This window comes from Lipotes vexillifer, unplaced genomic scaffold (assembly GCF_000442215.2).
Source record: "Lipotes vexillifer unplaced genomic scaffold, Lipotes_vexillifer_v1.1 scaffold263, whole genome shotgun sequence".
NCBI classification, from domain to species: domain Eukaryota; kingdom Metazoa; phylum Chordata; class Mammalia; order Artiodactyla; family Lipotidae; genus Lipotes; species Lipotes vexillifer.
In genome coordinates, this window is record NW_006796752.1 from 2,156,938 (window position 1) to 2,169,942 (window position 13,005).

At 36.4% G+C, this 13,005-nt stretch overlaps 1 protein-coding gene across 1 annotated transcript in view; it reads left to right on the top strand.

Annotated features, from left to right (window-relative positions):
* ATP11B (ATPase phospholipid transporting 11B (putative)) overlaps positions 1–13,005 on the top strand; it is a 124,238-nt gene that overhangs the window by 83,663 nt on the left and 27,570 nt on the right. The window contains exons 23-25 of the mRNA XM_007468922.1: positions 1,071–1,130; positions 2,672–2,799; positions 3,985–4,123. Of these exons, the coding sequence (XP_007468984.1) occupies positions 1,071–1,130; positions 2,672–2,799; positions 3,985–4,123 (327 nt within the window). The remainder of the gene's footprint in view (positions 1–1,070; positions 1,131–2,671; positions 2,800–3,984; positions 4,124–13,005) is intronic.

Genomic DNA, 13,005 nt, shown 5'->3' on the forward strand with positions numbered 1-13,005 from the left:
TATGGAATATCCTTTTATTATTTTATTATAATAAATCTAATGTGTACTCACAGAAAGCAAATCAATGGTTGCCTGAGGCCAAGGGTGCAGGTGATAGAATTGACTAGAAAGGAATATGAGAGAACTTTGCATGACAGAAAAGTTCAACTTGATTATGGTGGTGGTTACACGGCTGTGTGAATTTGTCAGAATACATCAAAATTCACACTTAATATTTTATTCTATGCAAATTAGAACACAGTTAGTTTGATTTCTTTATTGTTTTGTTGTCCTGAAGAAGTAATAAATTTTAATTTTAACTCCAATATGATGATTTCAAGCAGAGGTTCTTAATCTTTTTTGAGATTACAAATTATAGGGATTTTAGATGCATAAAATAAATATATAGGATTACAAGGAAACCAATTATGTTGAAACACTGTCCTAATCTCTTGACCCTTATGGGCAAAGATGGGGTTCTGTGGAATCCATATTCAGAGCCTCTGAGTACCAAGACATTTAATACATCAGAATGTCCTATATTGCGTATATTTCTATAATTAATTAATAGCTGCAACCCAGTGAAAGAACACAGGTAGATTGCATAATGCTAACAGATGATGGTGGCAGTTTTTTCCTAGCTTATTATTATAACTTTTGCTGTGACATAAGGCTATTGAAATGGAAAGATGTTTTGATCGTTCCATTTGTTGTATTTTAAATATTTTTGCATTTTAAAGCAATTTTAGCCCTAAAGTTTAAGTAAACTTTTCTTATTGTACTATAAATGAAAAGTATTGAATAATAGTTGGTAGGTTATAAATTCAAAATTACGGTATTGCTTGGCAATGATAGGAGTCAAAGGTGTTTTCTTTCTGACATTTGTAATGCTGCCTAGACTACTTTTAGACATTTTTTAATAAAATGGGGATCCTATTTCCCCATTTTATATGGACAAGTTCTTATGGGCAGATCTACTTACCATATCAACTGATACTATATTTTTGGACTCTTTTAATAGCCATTTTTAGAAATTGTTTCTCTTTTAGACCTAAATATTTCAATTATTTCCATTTAATCTTGTTTTTCAGAATGTGTGCTTTATCACACCCCAGTTTTTATATCAGTTCTACTGTTTGTTTTCTCAACAAGTAAGTAAATAGAATCTTTTGTTTTATCCTTTTAAAGTAAAGTGTGTGTGTTCAGTTTTTGGTAGATACTTGGAGTGACTTTTTCCATTTTTCCTAGTCCTATAGATAACTAGACAAAACTTTTCTAATGTATTTAATTAGCATAACATCCATAATATTTCTTTATTCTGATTTTCAGTTTGAAGCAAGTGTTAATACCAAAATATATTTTAACTCTGGATGCTTTTTTAAAAAAATAGATATTAACTCTTAATAGCTTATGAGAGAATTTTGTGAACTTTTTTCAACTTACGTGTAGTATTTCTGCAAAATCCATATCAAGCCAGGCCAGATAATTATTGGAAGTTTACCTCATTATTTATTTTTTGAGTCATAGAATTTTTTTAGATTTGGAAGAAACATTAGTGATTGAGTTCAGGGATGACATACGGGTTTCATCTCAGAAGGTAAATAATTAATAGACGTTCCAGGAGTGCTGTATTGAAAAGGGTTCTGAAGCTATAGGCTGAGGGGGAAAACTCTGTAATAGGTTAGCAGTAGCTATAATAAACACATGGTGGGTCTTTTGTTGTATACATGTCACATAGAAAAGGAAATTGAAATCCATAGAGATTAAGTAACTTGCCCAAGATCACATAGCTAAACCGTACTTGGACCTACTGCTTCTGACTACATGAGCACCCTTTTCACATACCACACTCCACATCTCTAATTGATCAAGACATTTATTCTAGTTTATTGAAATGACAAGTGTATTATTCTTAGGTTTTTTTAATGAGTTGTTTCTACCCTTAATCACTGTTTTGTCCTCTGTTTACAACCTATAACTCTAAATTTCAGATACCTGCTTGGACATTGATTGCCAGTAACAATGTTTGCTTATTTGGATGAAATAAAGAATGCTGTAAGAGCATGTGACAAGGAGACTTAACCTATTTTGACTAGGTTTGGGGGAGTTTATAGTATAATTCGAGAGACAGTATCAATATTAAGAAAAGCAATATTCGAAGAATAGGCAAAGTGCTAAGCAATTAGTACCAACTAATTACCAACAGTAGCACATATGACTTTAGAAGAAGCAGCTATCATCAGGAATTTGAGCCAGTGTTTTTAAGTTTCATGGATCATGGATTAAAGGAAGTGTAGGACTTAGATGTGAAGACAAAGCCATGAAAGCAAAACTATATGTGTAGCATGTCAAGGGAATAATAACAAGCCCAGGATACATGTAGGAGAATTGTCTAAAATTAAATCACAGTGACCAAATTTGAGTATCTTGAAATATAGATCCAATTCACTATAATAGTAGAATCACTTGACATAACAAAATGTTCCAGTTTCCACAAAGATTATAAATCTGGGAACACTATGTCTATATAAGAAACAAGTTGGAATTATTAAAATGGATTTTGTGTAAATTAGAAAATATGTAATGTAATTTTTATATTTATTTTTAATATGCTTCTTTGTAATTACATGCATAAGTATAATAGTAATACATAGTTTAGGGTCTCAAAATTCCTACACATTTCTCTTTCTAGACATTGTATGACAGCGTGTACCTGACTTTATACAATATTTGTTTTACATCCCTGCCTATTCTGATATATAGTCTGTTGGAACAGCATATAGACCCTCAAGTGTTACAGAACAAGCCCACTCTCTATCGGTAAGTGTTTTCCAGTATTAAATGTCCATACATTTCTTACTGCAAATAGTACATTACATAGCTATCAATTTTTGAAAGTATCTTAATAATAAGCAGATATATCAGGCACTGCCTTGGTGGTTAATGCTTTACTGAGGAAGTACTTCAGTTGTCATATGGTTTATAATTGTTGAACATTAAAGAGAACATTTGAATGATTTTTTCCAATGTTTTTAGGAATGAATAGTTTCATCCTAGGAATGCATGAGCAGTTGTGTAATTTGCACTTACTGTTGTAAACCAGTAATACTCTGTTTCATGGGCACAAAAGAAGTTATTCAGTAATTAATTGTCTCTGGAGTTCCTAAAAAATTAGTTCATGTTCTAGCACTGCCAAATTTATGAGTAGTAATTGATGTAAAATGCAGAGTTGAGGACATTAAATCTTCCCAGCTCCCCTGGGTTATTCCTTTCTCAGAACCAAGTAATCATAGATATATGGAGTCAGCTCAGGACCAGCTTATGGTTCCCACATTAACTTGACCTCTACACTTACAGAGATATTCAGTTATCCGGAAATGGCAGTAACTTACCTTGATTTCCCAGGTTGTCTAGGACTGGGCTTGACCCAAGATTGGCACAGATGGTTCTTCTCATAATAGCTATTGATAGACAGGAACTCATTTAGGAGCCTCAGTGCTGAACCTAACTCAGATGACTCCACTAAAAAGAAACAATCATGGCAGAATGACTGAATGTTTACAACAGAATATAATAAAGAGGGAATTCCCTGGTGATCCAGTGGTTAGGATTCCAGGTTTTCACTGCTCTGGGGCCCAGGTTCGATCCCTGGTTGGAGAACTAAGATCCCACAAGCCATGAGGCGCAGCCAAAAAAAAAAAAAAAGAATATAACAAAGAAAAATCAACTTTTCACAATTAAACTGAAGTATTATACCTACATCATATTTCTTTATTAAATGAGAAAATGTATTTGAATATGTTATGAGAATTATAAGCTGTTACACAGATGTATATTATAAGCAGTGGTTTGTAAATTAGGTTCTATTCTTTCTGCTAAAATCTTTAAGCAAATTTAAATTAAAAATCCATCTTGTTTTTTAATTATCAAACTGTAATAATTATTTAGTAGGTATAATAAGTCCTAATACATTTCTTTTTTTCTTCCTTTTTCTTAAATTTGCAGAGACATTAGTAAAAACCGTCAACTAAGCATGAAAACATTTCTTTATTGGACCATCTTGGGTTTCAGTCATGCCTTTATTTTCTTTTTTGGATCCTATTTTCTAATAGGGAAAGATACATCTCTGCTTGGAAATGGCCAGGTAAAGTACATAGTTTTTTCAAGAACATTTTTAATAATTTTAGTTTGGCTTTTGATAACTTTCTGTCATACAAAATAAAGTAAAATTCCATTTAAGTTATAAAGTTGCAGGTATTAAATTAAAATGCAATTATAAAAAGGTTTTTAACTTTTTTTTACTTAATAAAGTTTCATACAAATGAGAATTAAAACAGAAAGGCAATGCAGTGTAATTTTAATATGAAACTCAAGTTACCTAAGCAGTTTTGCTGTTCAAAAATTAATTCACACAAGAGGATATGTTCATGCCCCTGCATGATGTTCACTTCAGGATTGTGTTTTAACAATGGCTACTGTTTATTTAGTACTTAACTATTGTGTTCAGTGCTTTCCATGCCCCATTTCCATTAATCCTCACAATAATCCCATTGGAGAGATATGATTCAGCTTTTTTAGATGAGAAACAAGGACTTAATGTTTAGGTTTTTGCTTTTAATTGCAGGAATTTTTTTTCTTTTTTGGGGGGGCGCAGTGGTATGCTTAGGAAGTGCTACTGTACTTTTCAGTGCACTCTAGCAATTCCGAGGATGTCAAGTTACTGTTTACAGTGGCCATTTTTCTGAAATGTGAAATTGGAAAGGAGTACCACACAGTACGTTGTTTCTGTGTCTTGATTGGAGTGCTCGTGTTGAGAGACTCTGCAGAACTAGGCCTCTCTTTCTAGGCTTAGCTAGATGGGTCAGAGGAAAATAAATGACAGCTGTGGTACTATGGTAGACTGGAAATGCTTGTCACCTTTAGTTTCTCTTTTCCACTGGCAATACTTAAGTATTCCAAAATATTCAATATATTTGCAGAAACAGAGATACAAGGTTTGCAGTTGGGAGAATATGAAGTTTTATCTGTTCAACAAACATTTATTGAGGACCAACCATAACCATGTACTATACCAGTGTCTGGATTTATGAGAGGAACTAACACACTCAGTTATGGAGCTTAAGAGTCTTGTGAGGGATACAGAAAATAAACAAGTAAAATAACAAAATATTCAAGTGCAGTGAAGGAAATGGGTTTCAATTTTAGAGAGGCTTTAACCATGCAGATCCCTTTAGGATGTAGAAATGGAACGTATTATTGTCACTCTACTTTTGAGGACATATTTAGCCTGGTTTGGACAAATATATGAATCTAGTTTGTGTAACATGAAGGTTACAGCACTTCCCCCAAGTAATAACTACCTTTTATTGAATTTTTTTCTCTCTGCCAGGTATTAGCTTACTAAAATGTAATAACCCTGTATGAAGAAAATATTTTTTCATATTAGAAAATTAACCTCAGGTTAAGAAACTTGCCTCAGGTCACATAGTGAATAAATTACAAGAGTATAATTCAAACTCAGATCTCTATAACTTCAAAGCCTATGTGCTTAGCCAAGATCCTAAATTCCTTTGAGAAACAAGTATTAGCCTGGTACCCTTCTGTGCAGTATTGCCACTTGTGCAAAGACCATCAAACATATAGATATATGAGTGAGCATGCCCATTTCCACCTGAAATACTGGGCTAAAACTGGACAGAGTGAAGAGGGGAAAAGAGTTAAGAAAGAAGGAAGATGTCATTGGATGAAAAGGAAGTTAAAGAGATCTCTCTTGTTGCTAGTTACTACTATTTTTCTGATTTTAAAAGTAACATGTGGAGGCTTCCCTGGTGGCGCAGTGGTTGAGAGTCCGCCTGCCGATGCAGGGGACACGGGTTTGTGCCCCGGTCTGGGAAGATCCCACATGCTGCGGAGCGGCTAGGCCCGTGAGCCGTGGCCGCTGAGCCTGCGCGTCTGGAGCCTGTGCTCCGCGACGGGAGAGGCCACAACAGTGAGAGGCCCGCGTATCGCAAAAAAAAAAAAAAAAGTAACATGTGCCCATTATGGTAAATTTGAAATACTCTATAGGAAAAATATACAAAGAAAATAAACCGCCTGTTCTTCTTCTACCCAGGTGTAATTATTTCTCATTTTTACATATTTTCTTCCATTCTTTTTTATTTTTTACTATTTTTCATTAACGTCATGACTTATCCCCTTATTTCTCAATGATAGGCTTATTATAATTATCCCCTTACCATAGTTTAAGTGATTTTTCATGTTATTAAAAATGCTTCAAAAATATTTTTTCACAGCTACATAATATTCATTACATGGCATAAATTATTTAAGAATAGTTATAATTTAGGTTTGTTTCTAGCTTTTAGTGACTTTTAAAATTAAATCTTTGGGGACTTCCCTGGTGGTCCAGTGGCTGAGACTCCGTGCTCCCAATGCATGGGGCCTGGGTTCGATCCCTGGTCAGGGAACTAGATCCCACGTGCCACAACTAAGAGGTCACATGCCACAACTCAAGATCCCGCACGCAGCCACAAAGATCCTGCATGCCACAGCTAAGACCCAGCAAGCCAAACAAACAAATAAATAATTTTTTAAATTAAATCTTGAGCATGCTTTATACAAAAGAAAAGAATCTTAATGAAGTGTAAATTGTTGTTGGCCCTTTAGTATAAAAGTTTTTCTTCTTTTTACCACCTGTTATTGTTTTTTTTAACTCAAATTGTACATCATTAACTTCCCCTTTTAGCCTACCGGTTCTACCACTCATATATACCACTAGAAATTAATCTACCACTCCCTGTAGAAACAGTGGAAAAGAAGCATACATTGCAATCAGTCAAATTGGATTTACATCCTGGCACCTGAAGTTACTATTTGAGTGATTTGGGATTAGTTCTTTAACTTCTGTAAGGCTCAGTTTCCTCGCTGCAAAATTAGGAACATGATTACTACCTTACAGGTTTGCTGTGAGGAATAAACAACATATTACATGTAGGGCATTAGGCATAGTGGCTAGCATATAGAAGTACTCAGTAAATCTTAGCAGTATTACTTGTTATTATTACTATCAAGTCATTATATTGAAGACCCTGTCCTACCCAGTCCCCCTCTAATCTACTTCTCCCAGAAACTCTCCTCTTTAATGGTGTAAGTTAAACTGTCCTTGCCGGCTCTCTCAGAACACGCAGTGCTCATTTCTAGTTCCAAGCCGTTACTATGTTTTCTCTCTAGAATGCTCTTGCCTTTTTTTCTCAAAGTCAGTCTTATGACTGTCTGTTCTTCAAGATTGAGCCCACAGGACCCTGTCCTTTCACTCTAGCTCCCTCTTACGCCTCCCTATACTGAAAGTCTTTTTCAACATGGGTTGAATGCTTTCTGTTTTCCAGTAATTATTCTTGTATGCCCAAGAAATCTGCAAACAATGGAGGACCTAGAGTAGAAAATATTAGGGGGAAGTACTGGGAAGAGAAGTGGCTAGAGGTGAAGATGAAGTCAGTGCAAACAAATGATCCTGAGAAAGGAGGAGGAGAAAGATTTGCAGTAGTTTGGGATCCACGAAGGGCAAGACAGTTCAGGGGAAGTTAAGATTCTACCCCCATCTTTTGTGATGGGCCTAGCAGTATCATGAATGTTCTAGGTATTAATTAATTTTCAACAATTTTTTTTTTTGGCCATGCCATGTGGCTTGCAGGATCTCAGTTCCCTGACTAGGGATTGAACCTGGGCCACAGCAGTGAAAGTGCCGAATCCTAACTACTAGACCACCAGGGAACTCCCTCAACAAATATTTTTGAAGTATCCATTCATTCATTCTTAACTTCTCTTTTACTTAGGAAAGAACTATTTATTCTTCATATATTCCCCTCAGATCTTTTTAATAGGTCTTTTCTCTTAGTAAAATATAAGAATCCTGATAAGTTTTCTCTGAGATTTGGAAAGACTAGAAGAATGTATATGACATGTCTGAGTACCTGTTTGTGTGTGTGTGTCTATAAACTGCTTTCCTATGGACGGATCTTCACCTTCCAAGCACCATAAAAAAGATATTCCTTTACTGCCACTCCTTGATTGCCAGAGAACAAAAAATATATTAAGAGGACTGAACTACTGACTAATTTTTTTTTTTTTTTTTTGCGTTATGCGGGCCTCTCACTGTTGTGGCCTCTCCCGTTGTGGAGCACAGGCCCCGGACGCGCAGGCTCAGCAGCCATGGCTCACGGGCCCAGCCACTCCGCGGCATGTGGGATCCTCCCGGACCAGGGCACGAACCCGTGTCCCCTGCATCAGCAGGCGGACTCTCAACCACTGTGCCACCAGGGAAGCCCCTGACTAATTTTTAATTATTTTTCTCCTAAATATTAGAAGAGTTAAACTCAAATAAAATTTGTCTAGCCTTATGCAGGCTTAAAATACTCAAAGTATTTGGAATATAAGTATTAGTTAAAAACTGGGGCTTGTCTTCCAATACCTCAGTATCATCTTGTCACAAACATTTGTCAAAAAGTCAGATTTGTAATTTGGTGAATGTTTGGGTAATTTTTTTTCTTTTTTCTTTTTATAAATTATTTTTTATTTATGGCTGTGTTGGGTCATTGTTGCTGTGCTTGGGCTTTCTCTACTTGTGGTGAGTGGGGGTACTCTTTGTTGCAGTGCACGGGCTTCTCATTGCGGTGGCTTCTCGTGGAGCACAGGCTCCAGGTGCACAGGCTTCAGTAGTTGTGGCACACAGGCTCAGTAGTTGTGGCTCGCAGGCTCTAGAGCACAGGCTCAGTAGTTGTGGCTCACAGGCTCTAGAGCACAGGCTCAGTAATTGTGGCACATGGGCTTAGTTACTCTGCGGCATGTGGGATCTTCCCGGACCAGGGCTCGAACCCATATCCCCTGCATTGGCAGGCGGATTCTTAACCACTGCACCACCAGGGAAGTCCCTTCATTTTTTTTTATTTTCCAGAGCTGAAAATGAGCTTAACATAAAACTTCATATTATTTCCGTAATCCAACACGATCAACTTTGTTTGAGTTGCTGTTTTTTAACAGGCTTTGTAGAAGAGAACAGAACAATCATTTCTTTTTTATTAATTGAATTTTGACAAAAGGTAAAATTGTTATAATGTATTTTGTTAGAGATCTTAATGTAACTTTTAAAAAATGTTAACTCCTCCAAGAATAATAGAAAAAACTGACTTTCATGATACTGGTTTTTAAAAAACAGCTTAATTGAGGTATAGTTGGTATACAATAAGCTGCATATATTTAAAATTTTAATAATTTGATACTTTTTTACCATCTTAACTTTTTCTCTTTATTTTTTGCGATACGCGGGCCTCTCACTGTTGTGGCCGCTCCCGTTGTGGAGCACAGGCTCCGGATGCGCAGGCCCAGCAGCCGTGGCTCACAGGCCCAGCTGCTCCACAGCATGTGGGATCTTCCCAGACCGGGGCACGAACCCGTGTCCCCTGCATCGGCAGGCAGAGTCTCAACCACTGCACCACCAGGGAAGCCCATCTTAACATTTTTAAGAGTACAGTTCAGTAGTGTTAAGTAAATTCACATTGTTATGCAACAGATTTCCAGAACTTTTTCATGTTGCAAAGCTGAAACTCTGTGCCTATTAAAGAACTACCCATTTCCCTTCTTACCAGCTCCTGGAATTTACCATTCTTTCTGCTTCTATGAATTTGACCACCTATGAAATCATTTTTTTTTAGAAGCTAAATAATTGGGAGGTGAACACCAACGAAGAATGTTTATTAAGGTTACTATAAATTACAGAGGTACTAAAAGCAAATGACTATGTTTTTTAAAAAAGAAAAATTTATCTCCTTTGTTTATCTCTACAGAGTAAGTGTTCTCATATTGGGACACTACTTGTTCTAACAGTGTTGCTGTTGTCCAAGATATTTTTGGAAATAGCTTATGTTGTCTTTCTGTGATCTCATGAAGAAACTTTCTAAGGGAAGAATATTTAAAGTCATAGACAAGGGAAGATGTTACTTAAGATTATAGATAAGGAAAGTATGAGAGGAACAATTTAGATTACAGGAGTTCACCTCCAGTTAAAGCAAATTTCCATAGAATGCAATGGCAAAGGCATCGCGGCTTGGGTAAGTGTATATTTGAAGAATTTTAAAAAAATTTATAGTGAAGGAAACAGAACAGAGGGAATTTTAGTCATGTGGTAAGAGTGGAAAACTAAGATGATGTAGGGAGAAAAATATTGGGAGAACAGTTTCAGAGGTAGCTGAGTTCCCATCCCAACATTCCATGACATTCTGCTTGTCTAGTGGTTTCAACTGAAGTCTTCAGAAGAAAAAGAGAATAAAGAAAAAAAGAATCCTTTGTTAACTCAGGAACTTAAACACTAATACCTATTCCACTCATTCTCCGTGGTCTGATATGAAAATTACAATCTAGATAACTACTGTTTAAAATGAGATCCCACCCAAATAAGGGTTTTTAAAATTTGTTTTGTTTTTATTTTACTGAAGTATACAGAAACTCAAAGAAAAATGTCAACCATTAATTTCCTTTTTTCTCTCTTTATGGAATTATACCCAGTTTGGAAAACTAAAATAATTGAAATTCAAAAAAATATGGGATCAGAGAAAAAGGGAAAAACTATTAAGAGTATTCTAATTCCAGTTAGACTTCTCCAGTAGAGAAGCTGGAATTGTCAGACCCTCAGCACCATTCTAAACTATATCTTCACTGTTCCACCACATTAAAAATCAAATGACAAAGGAACGAATAAGGATGAAAAAGTAATTCTTCACCTCTTATTCAAGCCTTCTAGGTCTGGACTGTTCGCCAGACTAGTTGGGGAAAAACAATCAGCAACACAGAATGGAGGAGTTGAAATTTCAGGTTGTAATTTTGAGAGAAAGAGAAAAATAAATCTTTTTGTAGTTTTTACTACTATTTTTTTTAATGTTAATGATTTCTCCCCTTCCTATCTTTAATTAGTTTCTCTTTCACACTATACATGTCATCAGATGTTGAAACCTAGCCATCAAATAATAAGAGCTCTGTGTTAAGATAGAAATATACTATTTTATATTTGTATTCCACCGAGAATTCAGTATCCTTTACTTTCATTCAAATGATTTAACCACCATAATTACCAATCAGGTCATTCAAGAACACATATGCAATTTAATTCCTGCCAGTAGATACAGATTTCTTTTAATTAAAGCTTGTATGATTAAAATATCTTTGATTATCTAGTTCATTACAGAATTTCCCTGTATGTTCATTTATTCATGAGACAAATATTTAAAGCACTAATAATATTCCAAGCAATTAATAGAAAATTACATCATATACAGAGAACAGAAAAATACACCTTGCTTCTTATGGTATCACCCAACAATTGGTCAATGTTTAAAACCAATAATAAAGAGATAGTTTGTACTGGAGAACTGAACAACTGATTAACTCTATAGAAGATAATTCTTTTATAGATCAATGTGTAGTTAAGTTAGACCTGTTACAAAATTTGAAGAAGTTATATTTTTTATTATTTCTACTTTCTGGCCTCCTCTTCTCCCTTGAATGTTCTCCTGTGGGGCTTTCACCCCCAGCACTCCCATCAAAACCATGTTCTTTATGGTCACCAGCCACCACTTCATTGATAAATCTGTGAGCGTGCCTCAGCCCTTTTGAACTCAACCATTGGGTATAATTTTTGAAGCCTTCCTGCCTGCTGCATTATCTTCTCTCAGCCTCTGTAAGTTACTTTGGCTTCCTTACCAACTGTTCCTTTTCAGTCTTCACCTCCTACCCTCAGAATCAGAGCTTCTAAACCTCTGCACCAATGGCATTTTGAGCCAGATAATTTTTTGCTGTGGAGGTTCACCCTATGAATTGTAGGATGTTTAGCAGCATGCCTACCCACTAGATACCAGTAGCACACAGGCATACACCCCTAACCCCGCCCCCCAGTTATGACAACCAAAAATGTCTTCAGATCCAGCCAGCTGTCCACCGTGAGGCAAAATGCCCCCAACTTGAGAAACACTGTTCTAACTGTTCTACGTGGAACAGTGGCCTAGGACTCAGTGCTGTGCCATCTTTTCTTTATCTGTACACAGGGTGAATTCATCCTTCTCATGGTTGAAACATTGCTTATATGCTGAACTCCCAATTTTATATCTCTGCCAGTTGCTTATTAGATTCAAATAACTAACTACCTTCTCTACCTGTAAGTCTCATAAGAATCCCAAAGTTAATATTGCTAAACAGAATTTTTTTATGTCTTCTGCAAACCCATTTCCCTTCCAGTTCTTCTTATATTTATTAATAAATGGAACTACCTTTTACCCTCTGCTCAGGCAGAAATCTAGGAATCATCCTTCATTTCACTTCTTCTCTCACAACCCATATGAAATCGCATTGGTTCTGATGTCACACATATCCCGGATGTTTCTACTTCTCTCCTCCTCCACACCAATCAGATCATCACCATCTCTTCGGAGACCATAGTAACTGCCTTCTTCCTGCTCCTACTTCTGTTCTTCCCCTTCCTACTATCTATTCTCCACACAGTAGCCCAAGTGATCTTTTAAAAATGAAAAGATCTTGGACTACCTCTTGGACTGTATTTCCTTCCACTCTCCCTTTTATTCACTCTACTCCAGCCACACTGGTTTTCTTGCTCTTTCAGACCAGTTAGTTCCTGCCTTAGGACTTCTGCACTGGATCTTTCTCTGCCTGGATGCTCTTCTCTCACGTGGTCATTTGACTGACTCCCTTATTCATTCAGGTCTCCTGAAATGTCACTGGCTTGAGTAGGCCTTTCTAGCCCACTCCAGTAAAATCCCATCTCCCTCACCTTCCATCACTTCCCGACCCCTTACTCTACATTTATTTTCTTTCATTTATTTGTTTATTTATTTATTTTTGGCTGCATCGGGTCTTCGTTGCTGCTCACGGGCTTTCTCTAGATGCAGCGAGCCGGGGCTACTCTTTGTTACAGTGTGCTGGCTTCTCTGTGGTGGCTTCTCTTGTTGCAGAGCATGGGCTCTTTCC